The sequence below is a fragment of the Phascolarctos cinereus genome, unplaced genomic scaffold, assembly GCF_003287225.1.
Source record: "Phascolarctos cinereus isolate Bilbo 61053 unplaced genomic scaffold, phaCin_HiC Scaffold_5;HRSCAF=322, whole genome shotgun sequence".
NCBI classification, from domain to species: domain Eukaryota; kingdom Metazoa; phylum Chordata; class Mammalia; order Diprotodontia; family Phascolarctidae; genus Phascolarctos; species Phascolarctos cinereus.
The window spans coordinates 298,237,199-298,259,175 of NW_027555958.1; the positions used below are offsets into that span (position 1 = coordinate 298,237,199).

A 21,977-nucleotide genomic window follows, 5' to 3' on the forward strand; every position below is an offset into this window, starting at 1 on the left:
CTTCCCCAATTTTCTACCTTCCTTCTAACCTTGGTTGTATTGGCTTTGTTTGTGCAAAAACTTTTCAATTTAATGTAATCAGAGTTACCCATTTTGCTTTTTGTAATATTCTCCATCTCCTGTTTGGTCATGAATTCTTCTCTTCTCCATAAATCTAACAGGTAAACTATTCCTTGCTCTCCCAGTTTGCTTATAGTATCAGCCTTTATATCTAAATCATGAACCCATTTTGACTTTATTTTGGTGTATAGTGTGAGATTTTGATCTATGCCTAGTTTCTGCCATACTCTTTTCCAGTTTTCCCAGCAGTTTTTATCATATAGTGAGTTCTCATCCCAGAAGATGAGGTCTTTGGGTTTATCAAACAGTAGATTAATATAGTCATTGACTAATGTGTCTTGTGTACCTAACCTAGTCCACTGACCCACCACTCTATTTCTTAGCCAGTACCAAATAGTTTTGATGGTTGCTGCTTTATAATAAAATTTAAGATCTAGTATGGCTAGCTTCCTTCCCTAACTACCTTCCCTAGCATTTCTTTTCATTATTTATCTTGATATTCTGGACCTTTTGTTTTCCAGGTGAATCTTGTTCTTATTTTTTCTAGCTCTATAAAATAATTTTTGGCAGTTTGATTGGTATGGTACTGAATAGTTTTGCTTCTTTTAACAGTCTAAGATGACACTAATTTTTTTCTTTTTCTTTCCTTTTTTTTTAAACTGCCCCATCACAATGCTGACATTTTCTGTGCAGTCTACTGAAATCCCCAGGTCTTTTTCAGGCAAACTCTTCTCTCTGACTGTCTGAGGCACCTGGCCCTGCAGTGGATGGAATGCTGCTGGGCCTGGAATGGGGAACAACTGAGTAAGCTACACTTAGTAGTCCTATGAATTCTGGACAAGTCACTTAAACACTGCCTGCCTCAGTTTCCCCAGATGTAAAATGTGGATGACAACAGCACCTAACTTACAGGGTTGTTTTGAGGATCAAATAGGATAATATTTGTGAAGCACTTAGCACAGTGACTAGCACATAGTAGGCATTATATAAATGTTTTCCACCACCACTGCTGTTTTGTGCTTGTAAAGATGATTTTTTTTGAACCTAAGTACAAAATTTTATTGATCTCTCTTGTATTGCTAGGATTTAGACACTGCCCCAGTTTCTCAAAATCGTTTTGCATTCTGACTCTGTCATCCAATGTTTTAGCTGTCTATCCCATCTTTATATCATCTGCAAATTTGATTAGCATGCTATCTATGCATTATCCATTGATAAAAATTGTTAAATAGCACAGATCCTTGGGCGACTCGAGTAGAGGCTTCTTGCCAAGTTGATATGACTGTTCCCTAAGTCCAGCCATTGAACCACTTCCAAATCCATCTAATTATATTATCATAGTCCATATCTTTCCATCTTTTCCATAAAAATGGTATGAGATATCTTGCCAAATACTTTGCTAAAATCTAGATGAAACATCACCAGTATTCCCTCCATCTTCCAGTTTAGTAAGCCTGTCAAAAAAAGGGAAATAAGCTTAGTTTGGCATGACCTGTTCTTGATGAAGCCACGGTACCCTTTTGTGATCACCACTTCTTTTGTAAGGTAATCATTTGCCAACCCTTTCATGACCTGTTCTAGAATTTTCCAGGAATCAAAGTCAAGCCCACTAGTATAAAGATTATGTTTTCTTCCCCTGCCTCTTTTTAAAAATAGGATATTTGCCCTTCTCAAGTCCTATGGCACCTCTCCTATTTTTGATGATCCTTCCAGTGTCATTGATAGTGGCGTAGAGATAACATCTGTCCTCATTTCAAACTCAAATAATATACATCCTCCTTCAGACATCTGGTAGTTGTATGACCCTAGTCACTTGCTCTCTCTCAACCTCAGTTTCCTCATTTGTAAATGGGAATAATAATATCATCTAATTCACAGGGTTATTGTGAGGATCAAAATATGTGAAGTGCTTTGCAAACCTAAAAGTGCTATAGAAAAGCTCTCTAGCCATTATTTATCATTTGCCAATTCTTTTAGTACCTGAAGATGTAGTTCATCTGGATCCAGTCATATAAATTCATCAGGGACAATTAGGTGCTCTTTACCCCCCAAAAAAAAAAATTCCAGTCATCTTCACCCCAAAAACCCATTCCTCTTTGTTAATGAGGATTAGCTCTAGTGTAGAATTGAGTCTTGTTAGTTTCTTTATCTTTTGAAGATTAAAATTATTTTTAAGGTATAGCAAGAAGCTGCTAGGCTTTTGGCAGAGAGAAAGCTCTGGCAGATACCTGGAAAATTGAAGTCCTTCATTACACAATTTAATAATCTTGTGCCAGGCTTTTAATCTATTTCCTTTAACTAGGTGGTGAAGCAGATAAAACAGTGGGCCTGGGGTAATGAAGACCTGTGTTCAAATCCAGCCTGAGATGCTTGCTAGCTACATAATCCTGGGCAAATCACTTAAACCTTTGTCTGCCTCAGTTTCTTCAACTATAAAATGGGAATCATAATAGCACCTACCTCTCAGGGTTTTGGGAGGATTAAACAAGATAATATTTGTAAGCAGTGTAAAAGCACGTTGTACATGCTTGATGAATGCTTGCTTTCTTCCTGTTTGCTTGTTCAGGTGGTCTGTAGTATACTGGAGTGATGAGGTCACTTCTAATTCTTCCCCCACTGATTTTCAGCTAACTCCTGTCCACCGAGCTTCCTCACTCTGGTCACTAGATTTTCTTATTTGGGTATACTTCCTTAACATACCTATTTTGTTTCTTTTGAATAAGATATACCAATCTGGAGGCATATTCCAGCCATGCATTGCCACAGTAGAATGCAGTGGATTTACTAAATTTACTAAATTTCAAAGGAGAAATATTGAGGACATCACTTCCCAAGGAAGGAAAGTAGACCAGGCATGGAGGAGAAAGACGTGTTACATTTCCATTAGATATCTGTGCAATTACAGACTTTATATTGATGTCACAAAAGTTTTGCACAAGTTAGCGACAGGGACTTCTTATTCAGTTGTGTATGATGTTCATGGGGTTTTCTTGGCAAAGATACTGGAGTGGTTCACCATTTCTTTCTCCAGTGGATTAAGGCAAACAGAAGTTAAGTGACTTGCCCAGGGTCACACAGCAAGAAACTGAGGCCAGATTTGAACTCAGGTCATCCTGACTCCAGGCCCAGCGCTCTATCCACTGAGCCACCTAGCTGCCTCTAAGGAACTAGATATATTATTTCCTTGGTATAAGTGGGGAAATTCCCTGTACCAATGAAGGCTAATACCTAATCTATAATCTGTAGTCTTAGAGAGTTGCCTAAAACAGTGAGAGGTGGTGACTTGCACAGGGTCACATGGCCAGGTTGCATCTGATGCAGGATTTGAGCAAGCCCTTTTGTGGCTTTGAAGTCTACTTTCTATCCACTACACCACACTGCCTGTGTCATAAGCTAATACAAATAAAATTCTGAAGCCATAATGCAGGACAAATTGCCAATGTAAACATTTAGAGGAAGTCTCAGGAATACCTGCGAGGTCAAATCAACTTCTTTGTATGACCCATGAGTAAATAATACTAATGTGAAGTGGAATGGGGTAAGAGGAAAGCAGCACAGAGTGCTCCCAGAAGTCTGAGACAAGTGCATATTATCTCCCTCAAATTAATTTCACAAATCAGTGAGAGGGAAAACAAAAGTTAGTTGTTAAACAACCAATCTAATAACAAGGGCTTGCTATTTGATATCAGGATTCTTGAAATGCTTAACTGCCAAAAAGTCATAGTTAGGCATATAGTTTTTAAATAGAGAATTTAGGTTCAGTAGCCGATCTAATGGATGCCTCCATACCATTCTCAAAGTAATGAAAGAAAAGTGCACTCAATCTGGATAGCAATTGTTTGGTTCTCCTGCCTCAAATTCCTTAGTGCAAGGGGTACAAAACTCTCTTGATTCAAATACAGGACCTGGGAATGGGTCTTTATGTTTTTAGACCAAATAATTTAAAAGGCCTATGAGTCTTATCAATACGTACATCTTTAAGGATAGCTTATGTTCACTAAGATAACTCAAACAGTGGAAAGCAGGCATTCATTTCACCTCCATTGTTTCTAGGAAATGAGCTGCTCTGCTCTTGGCAAGATAATTGTGTGTGACCTGTATGTAATGAGGGACTAGCCATCAGAGATTCCATCCTTGGAGCCGGCAGAGAACTCTGCTGCTGCTACAGGGTTAGAGCCCCCATTGGCCAATCCCCCCACTCCCCCCATGTATAACATATACAGTTCTTCATTTAATGTTGGTTATTTATGGTGTGTGAGTTTTTAAAATTAAATATTGGATATCATCAGTATAGGGAGCTCTTGGTGAGAAAGCATGTTTACCACCGCAGACCAGCAGCTCTTACTCAGAGGCTTTACTGGGGCACTGAGAAGTTATTAACTTGCCCAGGGTCTCACAGCTAGTATGCATCAGGCTTGAACTCAGATCTTCTTGACTTTGAGACCTAGATACCTATCCACTCCACTGGCTCTCATGTGACTATTGAGAGAGCTAAATTCCTTGTGCATCTGTTTTGTTTTGTATTTTTGTTTTTTGTCTAGACAGTGGGGTTAAGTGACTTGCTCAGGTTCACACAGCTAGTAAGTGTTATATGTCTGAGGCCAGATTTGAACTCAGGTCCTCCTGAATCCAGGGCCGGTGCTCTATCCACTGCACCACCTAGTTGCGCCGTGCTTCTGTTTTGCAGGTCACAGCTGACCAGGCTAGTTTGGGTTCAAGAGTAGGATGAAATGAGACACTTGAATTCCATCTAAAAGTTAAGAAAAGGAGATTTACTTCAGCATGTCAGAGGAAGGATATACTTCAAGGTCACTGCACTGATTCAGCTGAATGTAGTTTTGCTTCCCTTGAGTTGCCCATGGTGGTCCACTGGTTGAGCACCAGGGGAATAACTGGAACTTCTCATGGATTTTTGTGCTCAAATGACTAGGAAGCAACATCCGTGGCTGGGACTTCTCGATCTCTAGGCCAATTCAATCTTGAGGATAGTTTCAATAAATTTTAAAGAAAAGAACTAGCCCATTTCACATAGTGAAGTTCTCTGGTGGATATTCCTCCTGACACATCTATTTGGTCACATTTCCATTTAGAACAGGAGTTTTAACCTGGGGCCTGTGATTTTTTAAAAAATTGATGACTATTTCAATATAATTGGTTTTCTTTGTAATCCTAAGAATTGTGTTTCATTCAGTCAGAAATATTATGCTGAGAAGGGATCCATAGGTTTCATCAGACTACCAAAGGGGTCTAGGACATAGAAAGGTCAATTACCTCTGATTTAGAATATCTTTTTTTTTTTTTCCTGACTGGCAAATCTGAAAGAGCTTGCTCAGAATTCACCTCAGAAGGTTTTGGACTGCGACAGGTAGGGCATGTCTGTTATCTAGCCCAAGCCAGTAAGCATTTACAAAGTGCATACTATGTGCCAAGCATGTTCTAGGAACTGGAGATACAAAGACAGAGCAAAAAGACTGTGCCTTCTCTGCAGCTTCTCCACTCCTCCCATCGTCTCCTGTGTGAGCACAAGCCACTGAACTCATCTTGTCATTCCACCAGCAGTGAAAATTTGGCATCATGTTCCATTAGACAATAAGCTCCTTGAGAACAGGAACTGTCTTTTGCCTTTCTTTGTATCCCCAGAGTTTAGCGTAGTGCCTGGTGCAAAGCAGGAGCTTAATGAATATTTACTGATTGACATTCTCACTAATATTAGCTAGTATTTATATAGCACTTTAAGGTTTGCAAAACGCTTTGTATATGTTATCTCATTTAATCCTCACAACCCTATGAGAGGTAGGGGCTATTATTATCCCCATTTTACAGATGAGGAAACTGAGGCTAAGAGAGATTAAGTGGCTTATTCAGGGTTATACAGCTTGTAAGGAGTGAGGCAGGATTTGTACTCAGGTCTTCCTGACTCTAAGTATTAGCATTCTTTCCTACTGTACCACTGAGTTGCCTAAATATATTCCATTAATATATTAACCACATCTGATCCACATTTTCAGGTGTGCAAAGTGCAATTTGACCTGAATTCTGTTTTTTAAAACTTTTATTCCTATTAATTTATATATGTTCATGGTATCCATATAGACTCTACTTGGGATAAATTTCTAGGGCAAATCTGGGTCTCTTTTTCCCTCTAGTCCTCTTCCAACAGGCAGCTAAGTGATACAGTGGATGCAGTTGTAGACTTGGAGCCAGAAAGAGCTGAGTTCAAATCCTGCCTCAGACACTTAGAAGCTGTGTGGTCCTCTACCTCAGTTTCCTTAACTGTAAAATGGGGATAATAATAACATCTACTTCCCAGGACTGTTGTGAGGATCAAATGAGATAACATATGTAAAGTTGTTTGCAAACCTGAAAGTGCCATGTAAATGTCAGCTCTCCTCCTCCTCCTCTTGTAGGTGAGATCCCCATTGTTTCTCCTTTAAAGATTTCAACCTTGGTAGATCTCCACTGACCAAGACAGTGGAAAGAATGCTGGATTTGGAGTCAAGAACGATGGGTATCCCAAGCCTGCCTCTCATACTACTTACAGTCAGGCCAATTACTTAACTTCTTTGGGTCCCAGTTTCCCCATCTGTAAAATAAAATTAATAATGCCTGTAACATTTACCTCATAAGGTTATTGTGAGGTTCAAATGGGAGAGTGTAGGTATGAAGCATTTTGCAAAGCATAAAATGCTCTCTGTATAAATGTAAGCTCTTCTAATATGCAGCATGTTGTAGAGGTGAGAGAGCCAATCTAAGGTTGTAGAAGTCCTGTATTCAAGTCCTGTGTCTGGCACACAGGCAGTGTGACTATGGGCAAGTCATGTTTTTTCTCAGTGAGCCCAGGCAACTCTCCAAAACTATAAATTGCAGAACAATTGTTAATTTGCAGTGGCAGAGGAAATTACCTGATGGCAAGTTCCCTTCGTTGTTGAAATCATATATGTGATCCCAAACCATGGCAAAACACACAATAGACCATATGAGAATTTATATAGATGTGTCAGAAGCTGGAAGCAGTTAGCAGTTCTTTGAAAAGTAAGGAGGAAATTAAAAGGAAGTTATTTGGGAGTGATCGAAATGAGTTAATAATAGCAACTTACATTTATAAGGCATGATATAGTTTTCAAAGCATTTTTAAAAATTTTCTAATTTATTAAAATTATTGAAAAGAAGAAGAAGGTCTCTTAAAAAAATAAAGCCAAATTGAAAGTACAAAAAAAATTCCAATTTCATTTGGCTGTAGAACAAATTGGTTAGTTTCCTGTGAAGTAGGGAGATGTAATTAGGGATTGACAAGAATAAAGAGAATAAAGACATATTGGAAATTATGCAAAGTGCTGTACCAGTTTTCAATTAGGAAAACTGAACATTTGCTTGGGTGACCAGGAAATTCATGTAAAAAGAGGAGGAAAGTATCTGTCCTCATTCTGTTAACTTTGGAGGTGATAAGAAGACTTCCCAAGATCACATAGCAGGCCTGGGGCTTCCACCCCAAATTCAGTGTACTTTCTGCCAGGTGCAGCTTATGGAAGCTTAGAGGGTCCTCACCTTTAAACCCCTGCCTGAAGTATGCACAACTCCCTTACATAATATCCCAAACAACTGCTTCTCTACCTTTTATGAAAAACTGCCTAAAAATAGAATGATCTATTCCTCAAAGTAGTGAGCTCTCCTCTAGTGCTGTGTTTACATTCCCTCCTTTGCCCTAATCATATTCTCTCATAATCTTATGTCATTTGTATATATGTCTTATTTCTCTCCCCATTCTGCTTCCTCTTTGGAAGGAAAAAAACCATCATTGTTGTTTTTAATCTCCCAGGTTCAGCACAGCGCCTTGCACACAGTTTGTGCTTACTAAAAAAAAAATACTGAATTTATTGAGGGGAAGGAAGGATACTGATAAACATATAGTCAAGCTTAGGTATAGTTGTCTGAAATGGTAAATGGTTTTTAAAAAATTTGTACATGACAGAGTCTGTCATATTAAAAAAAAAGGCTTTTTGGATCTGAAAACCCAACCAAAACACTTCTCTTATACCTACAACTTGATCATGTTATTAAATGACTTTATAGTACAAGGATAAAGGAGGGTCTTAACCTGTGTATTCATTTATATAGGGAGCTCCCAGCTCAGGAAACTCCCTCTACCCGCAAGTCAGAACCTTTTGTGCAGTTTATAGTTTGAGAGAACCAAGTAGAACACGGAAGATTTACAGACTTGCCCAGGGTCACACAGTTAGTGTGTGTCACAGATGGCACCTGAATTCAGGTGTCCCTGGTCCTAGGACCAGCTCTCTATTCACTACAACATGCAGCTTCTCCTGTACAGTAAAGAACTATAGAAAAGTTATTTCAAAAAGAGAGCTGCTGGGTCAATGCTTTGATCAACCTGGGTTATTTGAACAGCATATTTGTTTTCACATTTAATAAGTATTAGTTACTAGGTTCCAAACCTTTATTAATATTAGACTTTTGGCTGTCCAGATATCCATTGGCAATCTAAAATCTAAAGCCATGGATTGTTAGGCATGGAAGGGACCATAGAGACCATTTAGCCCAATATCCTCGTTTTAAAGATGAAGAAACTCAGTCTCAAAGAGCACGAATGACTTGCCCAAGGGCTTACTTACTGCATGGCATGGGAGATCCAGACACGGAGCCATCCAGCATGGCGTGCCCGCATCAAAGAAGGTGCTGAGCTCTATGGGCAAAGCAGAATTTGAAACAGCTGAAAGGAAACATGAGATGCACAAATTTAGAGCCATCTGCACTCTGAATGTTCATATGGACTATTTGTGCCCGACCTGTGGTAGAACCTTCCAAGTTCGTATGGTCTGATCAACCACAGTCAGACACACCGTTCCTTGACCCCAACACAGTGATGTCCTTTTGGGAACGAAGGACAACAACCACCCAACTGCACATTAGTAATAGAGCCAAGACTCCTCACTTCAAGTTCAGTGCCCCATGATTGAAATAAACACTACCCATTTATAGGTCTGTAGTTATTAAGACTGCTTTGTTTTTTTTTTCCCCAACCAGGCTCATAACTTATGAAACATTTGAATTTGTAGCTAGATTTTTCCTTTTGTGCTTAGGGGGAAAAGAAGTTGGAATACTTTGTGCTGAGACAAGAAATGTTGGGAACACGATGAACTGAGAATAGTAGCAGAAAGAGATGAAAAAATGGAAAGAGGAAACATTTGTGCTAGCAACTTAGAGGTAGAATTGCCTGATTGTCAAGGTTTGCCTGGTTGCCTGATTGTTATGATCCTTCATAGGATCATAACATTGTAGATTTAGAGCTAGAAGGGACCTTAGAGGTGATCTAGTCCAATCCTTCCTTCTCCCCACTTTGCAGATGAGGAAACCGAGCCTCAGAGAGGTTAAGTAATTCATATAAGGGCACACAGGTAAAATATGTCGGAGATAGAATATGAACTTCTTTTCTCACATGTAATAAATAAAGGAAATTTGTTTTGATTTTGAGTATATTTGTTCCTGTATCATGATTCTTCCAAGAAGCCGCCATTCCTCATTTAGTCTGAGTTGGCCCTTTACAGTTGTACAGTGTGTCATATGGTTGTGTTAGCATGAGCCTGGAATGATAGGCTGATCTGTTGAAAGCTCGTGATTTCTTTTCTGAAGTGAGACCCATCACTGTTTAATTGTCTAGTTTATATTTGTTGCTACTAACTCTCTGGCTCATTACTGCCAGTAAGTTTAGCCTTTGCATGAGACCTAGGAATGGTTTTAAAAAAATAATAACAACAACAACATCAAACCTCGGAGCAATTTTCTGTTGGGGGAGAGGAAAAAAGGAGCAGCTAGAGGATTTAGCTGGTGGTCCTCTAGCACATTTCTTTATAGAGCTAGGACAATGCTGCGCACTGCAGCTCACCCTACTGGGCAAACTGAAAAACTGCATCCTCCTCTGGAAAAGAGAATTTTTCCATTGGTTGTGGACTGACACCTTCCTGCCCAATCAGGTGAGAGATATGCTTCATTTCATGAATATTAAACAGCGCTGCCCTTTTGGTTTTAGGATTCAGAGCCATTGTAGCAATGAATGTTCTGGAATATAACAGCCTAATCTATTGCAATATAGTCCCATTTCTGGTCATTTTAATGGCGTTGCTATCTCCTCCCCCATCTTTCCTTTCCCCTCAGCAGCACAAGTGGTTTTTAAATAGCCTGTTAATTTTGCTCTTAATTTATGTAATTGGTAAACTGTATCCTCCTAAATGAAGGGGATTAGTTTTAGGTTGAATTCACTCCTTGTGCAGTCAAGATCGGGTTGATGCATCTCTTTAAAATGATAATAAATAGCAACTGTTCTTTTTTCGCCACGTGTTTAATCCTATGGCCTTTGGTACTATTCCCCTCATTGTTAGGGCTTTGGGGAAAAAAATATACGAGTCCACTGAGTTATGGATAGCTGTAGAAGAGAAAAGGAGATGGACAGGAAATCAGGCAGCATTGTACAGAGAAGAATCTGAGACCTTCACCACACATGGATTAATCACAAGAGCTAACCACGCAAATCCAAATGGATATTTAGAAAGCAGTGAAGCCTCTAAGATGTTCTGTAGGAAACACCATACATTTTCTAATACATGAGTATGTGCAAAAAGGTATGTAATTTATAATGGAAATGTTGACAGGACCTTCGCCTTAGCGTTGCAAATGTCCTGGGGAATATATTTACATGCGAATAACATTTACATGTATGGATGCATCTGTACTGATCTGTCTCTCTAGCTGTGTGTTCTGTTCAATAACTTAGACTAGTGGTTATAATAAGGAGTAATAAGCTGAGGCATTGTTCATCTCAATGCAGTTCAGCTTTGGGAAGTGTGTTACTGTTAAATTAGTCCATGAAAACCTGGCAATATTAACACTGCCAAGCATGAAAGCTAACAGGATTTGGATCAGAGACCTTTATTTGTGGCGTTTTAGTGAGGGCTCATTAGTTTAAAGAGGGAAGCTGTGTTTCTCATGGGCTCTTAGATATTAACTGGAGTAGGGGCCTGTCCTTCTATCTATCCCCTCCAACAACCACCAGCACAAGAATGCAAACAGGACTCAGTTCACCTTGATTCCCTGATGCCCCCCAAAGGCATTTAATGAAGCAGTAGCAAAACTGGCCTCTAGAAATCTAGATGAAGAACTCTCCTTGCAAAAGGAATATATCCATGTAAGGAGTTGGCTGCTGCTGTGGATAAATTCTGCATTACATCCCTCATAATTATTTAGAGGAGAAATGAAAGACAAATTCAGCACTACTAAGTGCCAGAAAATCTTTGGCCTCTGGCACAGAAATAGGTAAATAAATCTTTGTGTTTTATAGGAGTTATTTTTGTTTTTTGATTCTCAAGTTCCTTCTTTCCTTCCTCCCTTCTTTCTTTTCTTCCTTCCTTCTTTCCTTCCTTCCCTCCTTCCCTCCCTTCCTTCCTTCTTCCCTCTCTCCTTCCTTGCTTTCCTTTTTTCTTCCTTCTCTTCCTTCCCTCCTTTTTCCTTGTGCCACGTAAAGGGGCCACAACCTCTTTGAATATTTGTAGAAATAAGTCTGTGGTACTATGTAAATAGAGATATCCTTAATTATGATTGTTATACCTACTTAAGACCCACTGGTGAAAAGTTGTCTCAAACTGCAGTCCTTGTGGAATGTGTGGTAAGTTCTCACAACTATTTTTCAGATTTTTCCATGTGAGTCCCTCCTTTTCTCCTTTCTCCACTCCTTCATTTTTCCCTTCCTTTCCTTTCTTTTCCTTTCTTTTACCTTCATCCTTCTATCTCCCTCTTTTTCCTTCTCTCTCTTCTTTTTTCTCTCTTCTCCTTTTTCTCTCCGCTTCCCCTTCCCCTTTCTCATTTTTCCTGAAGAACAGTCACGGAGGTCTAGTAGTTCCAAATAGGACACCCTTCTTGGTCCTTAAATAGCACCTACAGATTCAGGTCCTGAGTGGTTTACTATGAGTCGAAATAGTTACAAGGGGAACTTAATCAGTACTTCATTTTCTCCCCTCTGTTTTATTTAGAATTGAATTAGAAAGTGGAAGGTTTTAACAGTTTAATTCACTTCTCCATAAAGTTTATGGAGCAGCAACAGCTGGCTGAGTCCCTAGTAGGAAAAAAAGCCAAGTTCTAGTGGCCAAGATATTGTTTCTGAATTTAAAGGGTGGGGGAGGCAGGGAGAGGAACTCATTAGCTGTTAATGAAAACACAGGGAATTAAAACAAATAGCACAGAAACCCTAGCAAATAATTACCTTACACCTTACACAAAGCTGCTCTCTCTTCCTACTCCAACCTTCAGAAATTCCCAACTTATCACTCTATGAAGCATGAATGAAATTTTATTTGACTTTCAGGAAGGAACAATAGAGCAAACCATCTCCCTTGGAGGCCCCAAGACATGATAGCCAGTGGAGAACCTGCCCCTGGAAATATTAAATACAGTATCTAGTGTCCAATTTTTAAGACACTGGAATAGAGGAACAAAATCCCAGCTAAAAGCAAGTGAGCCCTTTTTCCAGTTCCCCAAATCTCATTCTGAAATAGACAAAATAGTACAAGTTGTGATTAATGAAGGTATACTGTGGTGTGTTAAAATAAGCAGCTATAGAGATATAGATTAATTCTAAGTTGAGCTATTGCAGGAATGGCTCTGTCTCCCATGGCAGAAAGGCTCTCCGCAGGGAGAGCTGCTTTAAACAAATGGAGTTCCTAAGTTCTAATTGGAGAGACAGCGAGGAGAGGCCTCTGTCACTATGGCTTGGGATCATTTATGTCAGATCCCACTGGACTGGCGGAGTCATCACCTGGTCCTATACTGGCAGATACACAGAGAAATCTCGAAAACGTAGCTTAGAACTAACAAGGCATGCCCACGGTACTACAGTTTGAGGGAACCTTTTGCCTGTGGGGCTTGAGGAGGTATAACCTTCATAATCATATCAGCTTTTCTATATGTATAATACCAAGGATGTATTTTTGCTCCTCCTCCCTTTTCTCTCTCTTTCCTCCATAGATTGCTCAAGGGGCTTGTGCCCCTTGAAGTGGCACTGAGGATAACTCCATCACCGGAAACTAATTAAGCTTATGTACAAAAACCTCTTTTCAAAGTATTCTGTGTTTTCCCCAGCCAGGGAGAGAGAGCACTGATCTGGGATTGGTGCTACTCTCATGTGAGTTGTATACCATCCTGTATTAAGGTAACTGTCCTGAATTTAGATTTGGGGGTTTAAATGCCAGCCTTGGGATAGTTACGTCGGAAACCACAACAATCATGGTAGAGCTGACTCATCCCCCTGCAGCTCATAGTTTGAATGCCAGGTCTGTACAGGTATTTGGGACAAGGCTTCAGAAACAAGGGGCAGTTAGATGGTGCAGAGGATAAAGTGCTTGGCCTTGGGGTCAGGAAGATTCATCTTGCTGAGTTCAAATCTAACTAACTTCAGACACTTACTAGCTGCGTAATTCTGGGCAAGTCATTTAACCATGTTTGCCTAAGTTTCCCTATCTGTTGTAAAACCACTCCAGTATCTTTGCCAAGAAAACCCAAAATGGGGTCATGGAGAGTCAGACACGACTGAAAAAAAATGAGTTTAGAATCAAGGGCTCCTTCTGAGCTAGGTGAGTGTTTGAGAGACCAGCGAGTATTCTGCATGATAGTAGGTTTTTGCTAAGGGAGTGCATTTGTCAAACTTTTGAGATAAGCTAAGTAATCTGGGGCTCAGGACAGTGGTTTTTAAATGACCCTCCTAGAAAAAGATAGTCCTGGATTTGAAAATCTCAACTCAAATCCTAGCTCTGCCACCAACTTGCTATGTGACCTCATACAAGTCATTTCCCTTCTTTTGGCCCCAATTTCCCTCATCTGTAAAAGAGGAAGGAATTGGACTAGATGGCCTCTGAGATTTCATATTAAAAAATCTAGCATCCTATGACTTTATCCTGGAAAAGTTATCCTGTATTAGGCAACCCAAACCTCAAGCTTGGTTTTGCTTTCTTCTTTTTTCAAATGAATTTTGGTCTGATCCAAAGGGAGGAAAAAAATCCTTTTAAGAGAGCAGACCTATCAGGCTTGTTGGCATCCTGCCCAGCACTCTTTCTCTGCAGATTGTGCTGGTAATGCTATTTCAGCGGCTCTGCTGTGATATGAAATCTGAGCATATTATACCTCTGCCTGGTATTTGAGAGCATTTCTTGTTAGAATGAAAATTACACAGTGGTGCCTCAACCATAGCTGTTGTGCTCTTGTATTTTTTTTCTCTGCTCTTTAATGTCTAGTCAGTATTACCCAGTAGACCAGCTAGGAGAACATTCCTACTGCGTGGGGCCCAGAGACTGGGCTGTGAGAATTCTGGCTTTTCCTCTTTTCCCTCTGTAATAAATTCTGCAATTGCTTAAGGCCCTCTCGTCTTTAGATCACCCTGGCTTCTGCCTCCCTTGAGCATAAGAAGGGGGTAGATTCAGATCAAATGGTCACATCCTTCCCCGAAAATGACAAAATAAGTCATCCACTTCCACCCTCCCTCTTTGCCAACCTTCACTACCTGCTCCCTCCTCCAATTTGATTGCAGAACATAAAGCTTTTAAGAGGGACAATATCAACTCTTAGGAAGTTGTTTAGTTCACTGTTCCCTAGTTGGAATTCGGGGCCAAAACCCCTCCAGTGTTTACTGAGCTTAGCACTGGAGTTTGTGGTTGGAAATTAGCATTGGAGATCATAGTAAATTCAGCGGAAAATCCTTTTTCAGTGTTTGCTGATTGGGAAATGAAGAGAGCAGCTGTCGTCGTCCTGTTATCAGCAATCCGAGCCTCTGTTTGGATGAGTTAAGCAGAGCCTTGGCTTCCTCTCTCTGAATGAGCTAACATCTTGCTTCAGTGTCTTTTAAGGTCCTCTTTTAGTGCTGGCCACTTATGGAAGATGAGGATCATATAAAGTGAAAGTACTCAGATAAAAGTGGAAGTATTGTCATGGGGTAAAGCCTTGAATTGGGAGTCAGAGGAGCAGGGTTTGAATCCTGCTTCTGCATCTTATTATTTCTGTAATCCTGGGCAAGCCACTTTGGTTCTCTGTACCCCAGTTTCCTCATTTGTGAAGTGAGCTTGGCAGACCTGAAGATCTCTGGGGTACCTTCCAGCTTGATAGCTAGGATGCAATGACTCAACAATGGTTTAATTCCAGAACTTAAAGATGCCTTTCCTCGTAGGTATAGATAGTCTGCATGAAGCACTTTGCAAACCTTAAAGGGCTCTCTCTATAAATACGTCCGTTGTTGTCATTACTGTTGTGGCTTTGCACAGCAAGTGTTAAATCTTAGAATGAACTCCCAAGGGATCAGTGGGAGCAACAGTTGTAGCTATATTGTGTGTGACCAGTCACAGAATGAACCAGTTGTTTACAGAGGTATAGAGTAACAACAGCAGCAGCTAACTTTTATATAAAATTTGCAAAGCACTTTACATGTGTTATCTCAGTAGGTAGTATTATTATCCCCATTTCACAGATGAGGAAATCAAGGCTGAGAATGGTTTAGTGACTTGTGCAGGGTCAAATAACTAGTGTCCTCCTGACTCCCAGTCCAGCACTCTGTCTATCGTGATGCAGTATGCTGGGTATTCCAGGGAAGAGCCAAGAAGATCTAGGATACTGGAATGGAAGCAAGTGGACCCTTAGGGACGTGGAAGGGAAATGGAATGGCTAATCCCTTGTTTCTCTTTTTACTAGCCCTTTGTTCCTTCCATTTTTTTTCCTCTTCCCAATTTTCTTGAGATTTATCTTTTTTCAAATGATTTTTTTGCTGCCTAACGATGCAAGAATGCGGCAAAACAGCAGTTCTTATCATTCATGTATTCTTCTTCTTGTTCAGGCAGCAAGAAAGTATATTGATGACTCGCAAATTATTCTGTGTCACTTATTTCCTTAACCCGTGCAGCTTAAATTTTAAGGTATTCATATTTGGGGGCTGAAAGGGGCCTTCAAGAAGAAACAAAGAAGCTCTTTGTGTCCACCAGAAGACCTCTTCAGCATTTTTTAGAAAATATTCACAGTATGATGTAAGCCTGTTCCTTTTTTTCAAAATGTTTTTCTTTCTCCTTTTTTAAGGAGGTGACCAACATGAAAATTATTTTGGGCAAGACAGCTCTGAAGACAATCCCAGTGGGACTCATGGCCCTAGTTTAATGTCAGATGCATCTTTTATGTCAGATTATCAAGATGAAGGTAAGTGTCCTCCTTTCTCTCTGGGTTCCAGGCCTACTTCTGTTAGATTTTGTTCTTGCTCTCTTTGCGTCCTGCCATTTTTGACCCACTGGGTTGTTTACAAAGGTGATTGCTGGCTTTGTAGGCCCATCAGCAAATGTTTCCCTGGGACACTGGCTTTCTGAGGAATTCAATACTTCGGGAGATAATGGTGGCCTGGCAAACACTAATTCTATATTGGAGTGGGGAGATACCATATCGATCTCTCTGTATAAACTGCAGCCCCAAAGCCAAGTGAGTATTTGAATGTCACAAGGCCTATGTTGCTACTTTTATGGGGCTCATTGTCTTTGCCGCATTGTCTGTGAATTGAGAGACTCCCGTGAGTGATTAATTGGGACCACTGAGCTGAGTGAGCCATGAAAAGATATCACCTAAGTCAACTAAGCCATGACCTTAGGGAAATGGCTTCTTGGTGGCCTGTCCTGGTATGCTGGATATTCCAATGAAGGGCCAAAGTGATCTAGGATACTAGAATGGAAGCATGTGGACCCTTAGGGACAGGGAGGGAAAATTGAACGGATAATTTCTTGTTTTTCTTTTACAAGCTTCTATTCCTTCCATTTTTCCCCTCTTTTCAATTTTTTTGAAATTTAATTTATCTTTTTCAAATGACTTTTGGGGCCAGATATTAGCATATATCATATGCTTACACACACACACACACACACACACACACACACACACACACACACACACTCCTACCTCCCCAAGTCCTTTAGTTGGTTTTTTAAAAATTCGTTTTTCATATGTTACCTTTTGGCTCCTCTAAGTGGTCCCTTTGACAGTTCAGAACTGTTTAACCAACTGATAGCCTCAAATCCCAGAATTATAGAGTCTTCATTGTAGATATACTTTGTGGGGTTTTTAAGTACTATCAATTCTCTTAGCATCTGACGTTTTGGGAAATACACTTTGTGATATGGGATGTATATCTATAGCATGATGTTCATTTGTGTGCATATTTATCAGATAAAGCATCAATTCAGTACTTCCTATATATTAGACTCTGTGTTAATCTCTAGGGTTTCAGATACAAGCAAGCAAAAACAATCCTTACCCTCAAGGAGTTTATGTTCTAATGGAGGAAGACAACATGTAATGGGAAGCTAGAATGGCAAGGGTTAATGTAACATGGCAGAAATGGCTGGGGAATGATATGGGGGGCCTGGTTTCAGGCAAGATAAGGTGAAAGCGCAGCTATTACAGCAGCTAACATCTTCTCAGGGGTAGAGTACCAGGCTCTGGTGGGAGGGGAGATGGGGGATGATGTCCAGAATGGAGGTAGCATCATGAGTGAGTGTGTGTGTGTGTTGAAGACGAAATTAGATTGATAACCAGGGGCCACTTTTAGAAGATTTGATGTATGAAACTTGAAGAAGGCCAGATACTATTGTATGTTTTTGATAGATCTACCAATTTATGACAAGGTTAGTAAAATAGAAAGAGTCCTGGTTCTGGGGCCAAAGGACCTGGGTTCACATAATAGCTAGCATTCATGTAGCACTTTAAGGTTTACAAAATTCTTGACATGTTATCTCATCTGGTCCTCAAGACAATCATGTGAGATGATAATAATAAAAGTAACAGCCAGCGTTTATATAGCACTTTCAGGTATGCAAAGCACTTTATAAATTTTTTATCTTCACAAAAACTCTGGGATGTAGGTACTATTATTATCCTCATTTTACAGTTGGGGAAACTAAGGCAGACAGCGACATGGCTAGGGGTCACACAGCTAGTAAATGTCTGAGGCCATATTTGATCTCTAGTCTTCCAGACTCCAGGTCCAATGCACTCTCCACTGCGCCCCCTAGCGGTTATAGCCGTGTTATTTCTGTGCCTGGAGAAAATGGGCAGCCAACAGTAGATAAAGTGCTTGACCCTGAAATCAGGAAGACTCATCCATCATCTTCCTGAGTTCACATCTGGCCTCAGACACTTACTAGCGGTGTGACCCTGGGCAAATCATTTAACCCTGTTTGCCTCAGTTTCCTCATCTGTAAAATGAGCTAGAGAAGGAAATGGCAAAGTACTCCAGTACTACTCCAGTATCTTTGCCAAGAAAACCCCAAACAGGGTCTTGAAGAGTTGGAGATGACTGAACAACAATAACAACAACAAAGAAAATGAAGAGGCTCTGAGTGAGGGTCTGTTATGAACAAGTGCATGAGTTTTATGGGCTTTGAAGCATCTCTTTCGGCTGCTTAATAACCTTACTTCTTTTATGGATCACAGGTGTGTCCATCTGTAAGTGATATGGTTGGGGTTATCAGAAAAATCCCCTCCTCAGAAATGACATCCTGTGATCATACATTTAGAGCTCAGAGGCCATCTATTCCAATCTCCTCACTTTACAGCTGAGGAAACTGAGGTTAAGAGGGGTTAAAGGATTTGCCCAAGGTCACTCAGTCTGCAGGTGCCAGGTGGGCTGCTAGGTGGTGCAGTGGACAAAGAAAGGAACGTTGAGTAAAGGAGATCTGTGTTCAAGTGCTGCCTATACACTCATTAACTATGGAGTTCTAAGACCCCTTCTTACTTGGTACACCTTAAAACGCTATATAAATGCTAGCTATTAAAATTAATTCTGGATACATTTGCTATAATGGAGAGAGGGCCAGCCTTAGACAGCCTATCTGGGGTCAGGGCCTGTCTCTAACACCTACTAGTTGGGTGACAATGGACAAATCATTTAACCTCTCAGTGACCCCAACAGCCCTCTAAGGTGGTGTATTTAATCTGAGGTCAGTGAAATTTGTCTTTTTTTAATAAAAGATTTTGATAACTATATTTCAGCATAATGGATTTACTTTGTGATCCTGCATCTTTTATTTTATATATTTAAAAACATTATTCTGAGAAAGGGTCTGTAGGTTTCGCCAGACACCAAAAAAGCTTAATAACTCTCACAAACAGGTTGCCAGTCTGCATCAGGCAGCTAGATGGAGCAGTGGTTAGAGCCCTAGGCATGGCATCAAGAAGACCTGAGTTCAAATCTAGCCTCAGACATTGACTAGGTGTGTGACTTTGGACAAATCATTTAACTTCTGTCTATCTCAGTTTGCTCAACTGTAAAATGGCGATAATAATAGTGCCTGGGGTTGTTGTGAGGATAAGATGAAATAATATTTTTCAAGTGCTTTACAAACCTTAAAATGCTATATAAATACTAGTTATTATTATCATTTCCTTTATCAGTAGAAGATGTTTCCCCACACCTATGAAGATGCAATGCTGAACCATTCCCCTACCAAAAAATAAATTAGCAAAAGGCAGTGGAAGGCAGATGAAAAAGATAAAGTGAGTTCTCAAGAAGATCTGCCAATTTTCCTGCATGGTAATGGTAAGATCAGAAGGAGATTCTGTGAAGGCCTCATTTTCATCTGGCCTTGACCCTGTAGACCTGTTTTGCTGCATTTTGCCATTACAGGTAGCCTTCAAGCTGCTTTCCTTTTCACCTCTGAAAGACAGCTTGAGACACCCTTTAAGAGCAGAGCATGGTGCTCCTTTCCAAAATTCTTTACCATGTCTGCCTTTTTAAGGCTCTCAATTTAAAAAAAAAAAATCAGAAAATGCAAAGACTGAACAACATGAATGTGTCAGATCTGTTGCCCACTTTTTCTGAATAAGGCAGAGCCTTGCACTAAATTTAGTTAGAAAAGGCGACAAGGCATGCCCTGAAAAGGAATTGAGCCTTTCAGCCTTGAACCTCAGAACAAAGGGGCTGTACTCAGGGTTCATGGTATGTCTGCAGAAACTGCCAAGAGTACTAGAAGAATGTGGCAACCTGACCAGGTGTACTGCTAGGAAAAAAAAAAAAGAAAGGAAACAAAAGGCTACAGATTAAACCGTGCATAAAAATGAGGGCACAGAACAACCTCACGTCCCTGCCGCTGCCTCTGCCTCCCCCTCTGTAAGCCTTGATGAACTGAGGACGTGTTGCCGTACTCTACAGAGAGATGCCCACAGGAGCATAGCCCCACCATCTGGAACAAAAACTTGCTAACAAATTCTAAGAGTTGCATTTCCAGACCTGAGTAGACTTGGTGCTGAACACTCAGATGGGATCTCTGGGCCTAATACTTAGTGTGTAGGCCCTCCCCAGCAAACTAAAATCTGCTTGCTCACAATGCCCCAAAGTGCATAAGCTATTTAAAAATGGATTTATAGGTTTATGGACTTCTCAGTCAGCAGAGTATAGTTTTTCATCTTAATATAAGTCCTTTAAGAAGGAAAAAAATTAAACTTTTAAAAAATTTTCCCCAATTACGTATTAAAACAATTTTTAACATTTTTTTAAAGTTTCGTGTTCCAAATTCTGTCCCTCTCTTTCTCCCTCTGTTCCCCCCTCCCTGAGACAGTAAGCAATCATATATGGGTTATACATGTGTGATCATGTAAAACACTGAAGGAAAAAAACTTAAAAAGAAAAACACAAATACTTCAGAGGCAGGAGCAGCATCTTTTAGCAGAAGGGAAATTTATAATGCAGGTCTTAAGAACTAAAGAAAAGTTCTTTCATCAAGGGTGAAACCTGAAGACATAACAATGTATTGTACTAGGCTCATTATAATAAAAGAAAAGAAGGGGAGTGGTAAGAGGAGATGTTGAACAGGTGCAGCGAGATGGAAATCAAGAACTAAAATGCTTTAATTTTTGTACCAAGATGTTGGATGTCATAGAATGAGTGTCATTCTCCTCAGGAAACAGGGTATATGGCAGTGGGAGTAAGATCAGCATCTGATGCAGAGGCTGGTGATTGGAAAAACTGCAGAATTAGTGGCAGAGCTCAGGGCCTCCGGCTGCGCCCTCTGATCGAAGGGGAGAAGTTGTAGCCAGCATCCACGTGCTGGTGCTAGGGACTGGGACACCAGAGATAGAGAAGCTTCTCGAGAGAACCTGGTTTTTAAAGGAGATTTTTGGTGTGACTTTGCATAGCTTTCTTGTCTTCACAAGTTTGGGACTGAAGAATGGGCTTGGAGACTTGTAGCCAAGCACCCATTACAGTGGTCACTGGCCTCTTGCTAGCACCTATCAGAATGGCTTCCTGTAAGGCAGACTTGGTGGAGCTCCAGCCTTATTCCAGAGTAAGTAAAAGTGGGATTGGATTGAGCCCTACTACTTTGTTATTATGTTTTCTTCTAATTATTTCTGATGGGCAAGGGAGGAGATTACAGCTGACACTCTCCTCCCATGTATTTGGCTGAATGTATCTTCACCAAATGGTTAAAATTGTTTCTGTGTTGTAAATTAGGAATGAATAATGATGATACCCATAGGTGACAGTTACTTGGGTACTTTGTGTTTTTAAGAGTTTTGCATACATTGCCTCATTGAATTATCACTACAACTGTACGAGGTAGGTAATATAGGCATTTTCATACCCATTCTACAGATGAACAGATGGAGGCCACAACTAGTAAAGTATCAGAGGCAAGATCCAAACACTGGATCCAAGTCCAGATCCTTCCCATTACAGTATGCTGCCTCTTCAATGAAAATAGGATACATTGGCTACATTTTGTAATGAACAATTGGGACCCTTTCTCTAAATTTCTTTGAATGTCTCACGTTCTTTGTACTAAAGATTGTTCATCTGTAAATTAGGTATCAAAGTGTTTATTTATAAAGCAGCTTGAAATCCGTAGTTG

The 21,977-nt window shown here is 40.2% G+C and overlaps 1 protein-coding gene across 1 annotated transcript in view; it reads left to right on the plus strand.

Moving 5' to 3' along the window:
* The window catches only part of SKAP1 (src kinase associated phosphoprotein 1), a 390,080-nt gene that overhangs the window by 76,379 nt on the left and 291,724 nt on the right, over positions 1-21,977 (plus strand). The window contains exon 4 of the mRNA XM_020997310.1: positions 16,171-16,287. Coding sequence (XP_020852969.1) covers positions 16,171-16,287 — 117 coding nt within the window. The remainder of the gene's footprint in view (positions 1-16,170; positions 16,288-21,977) is intronic.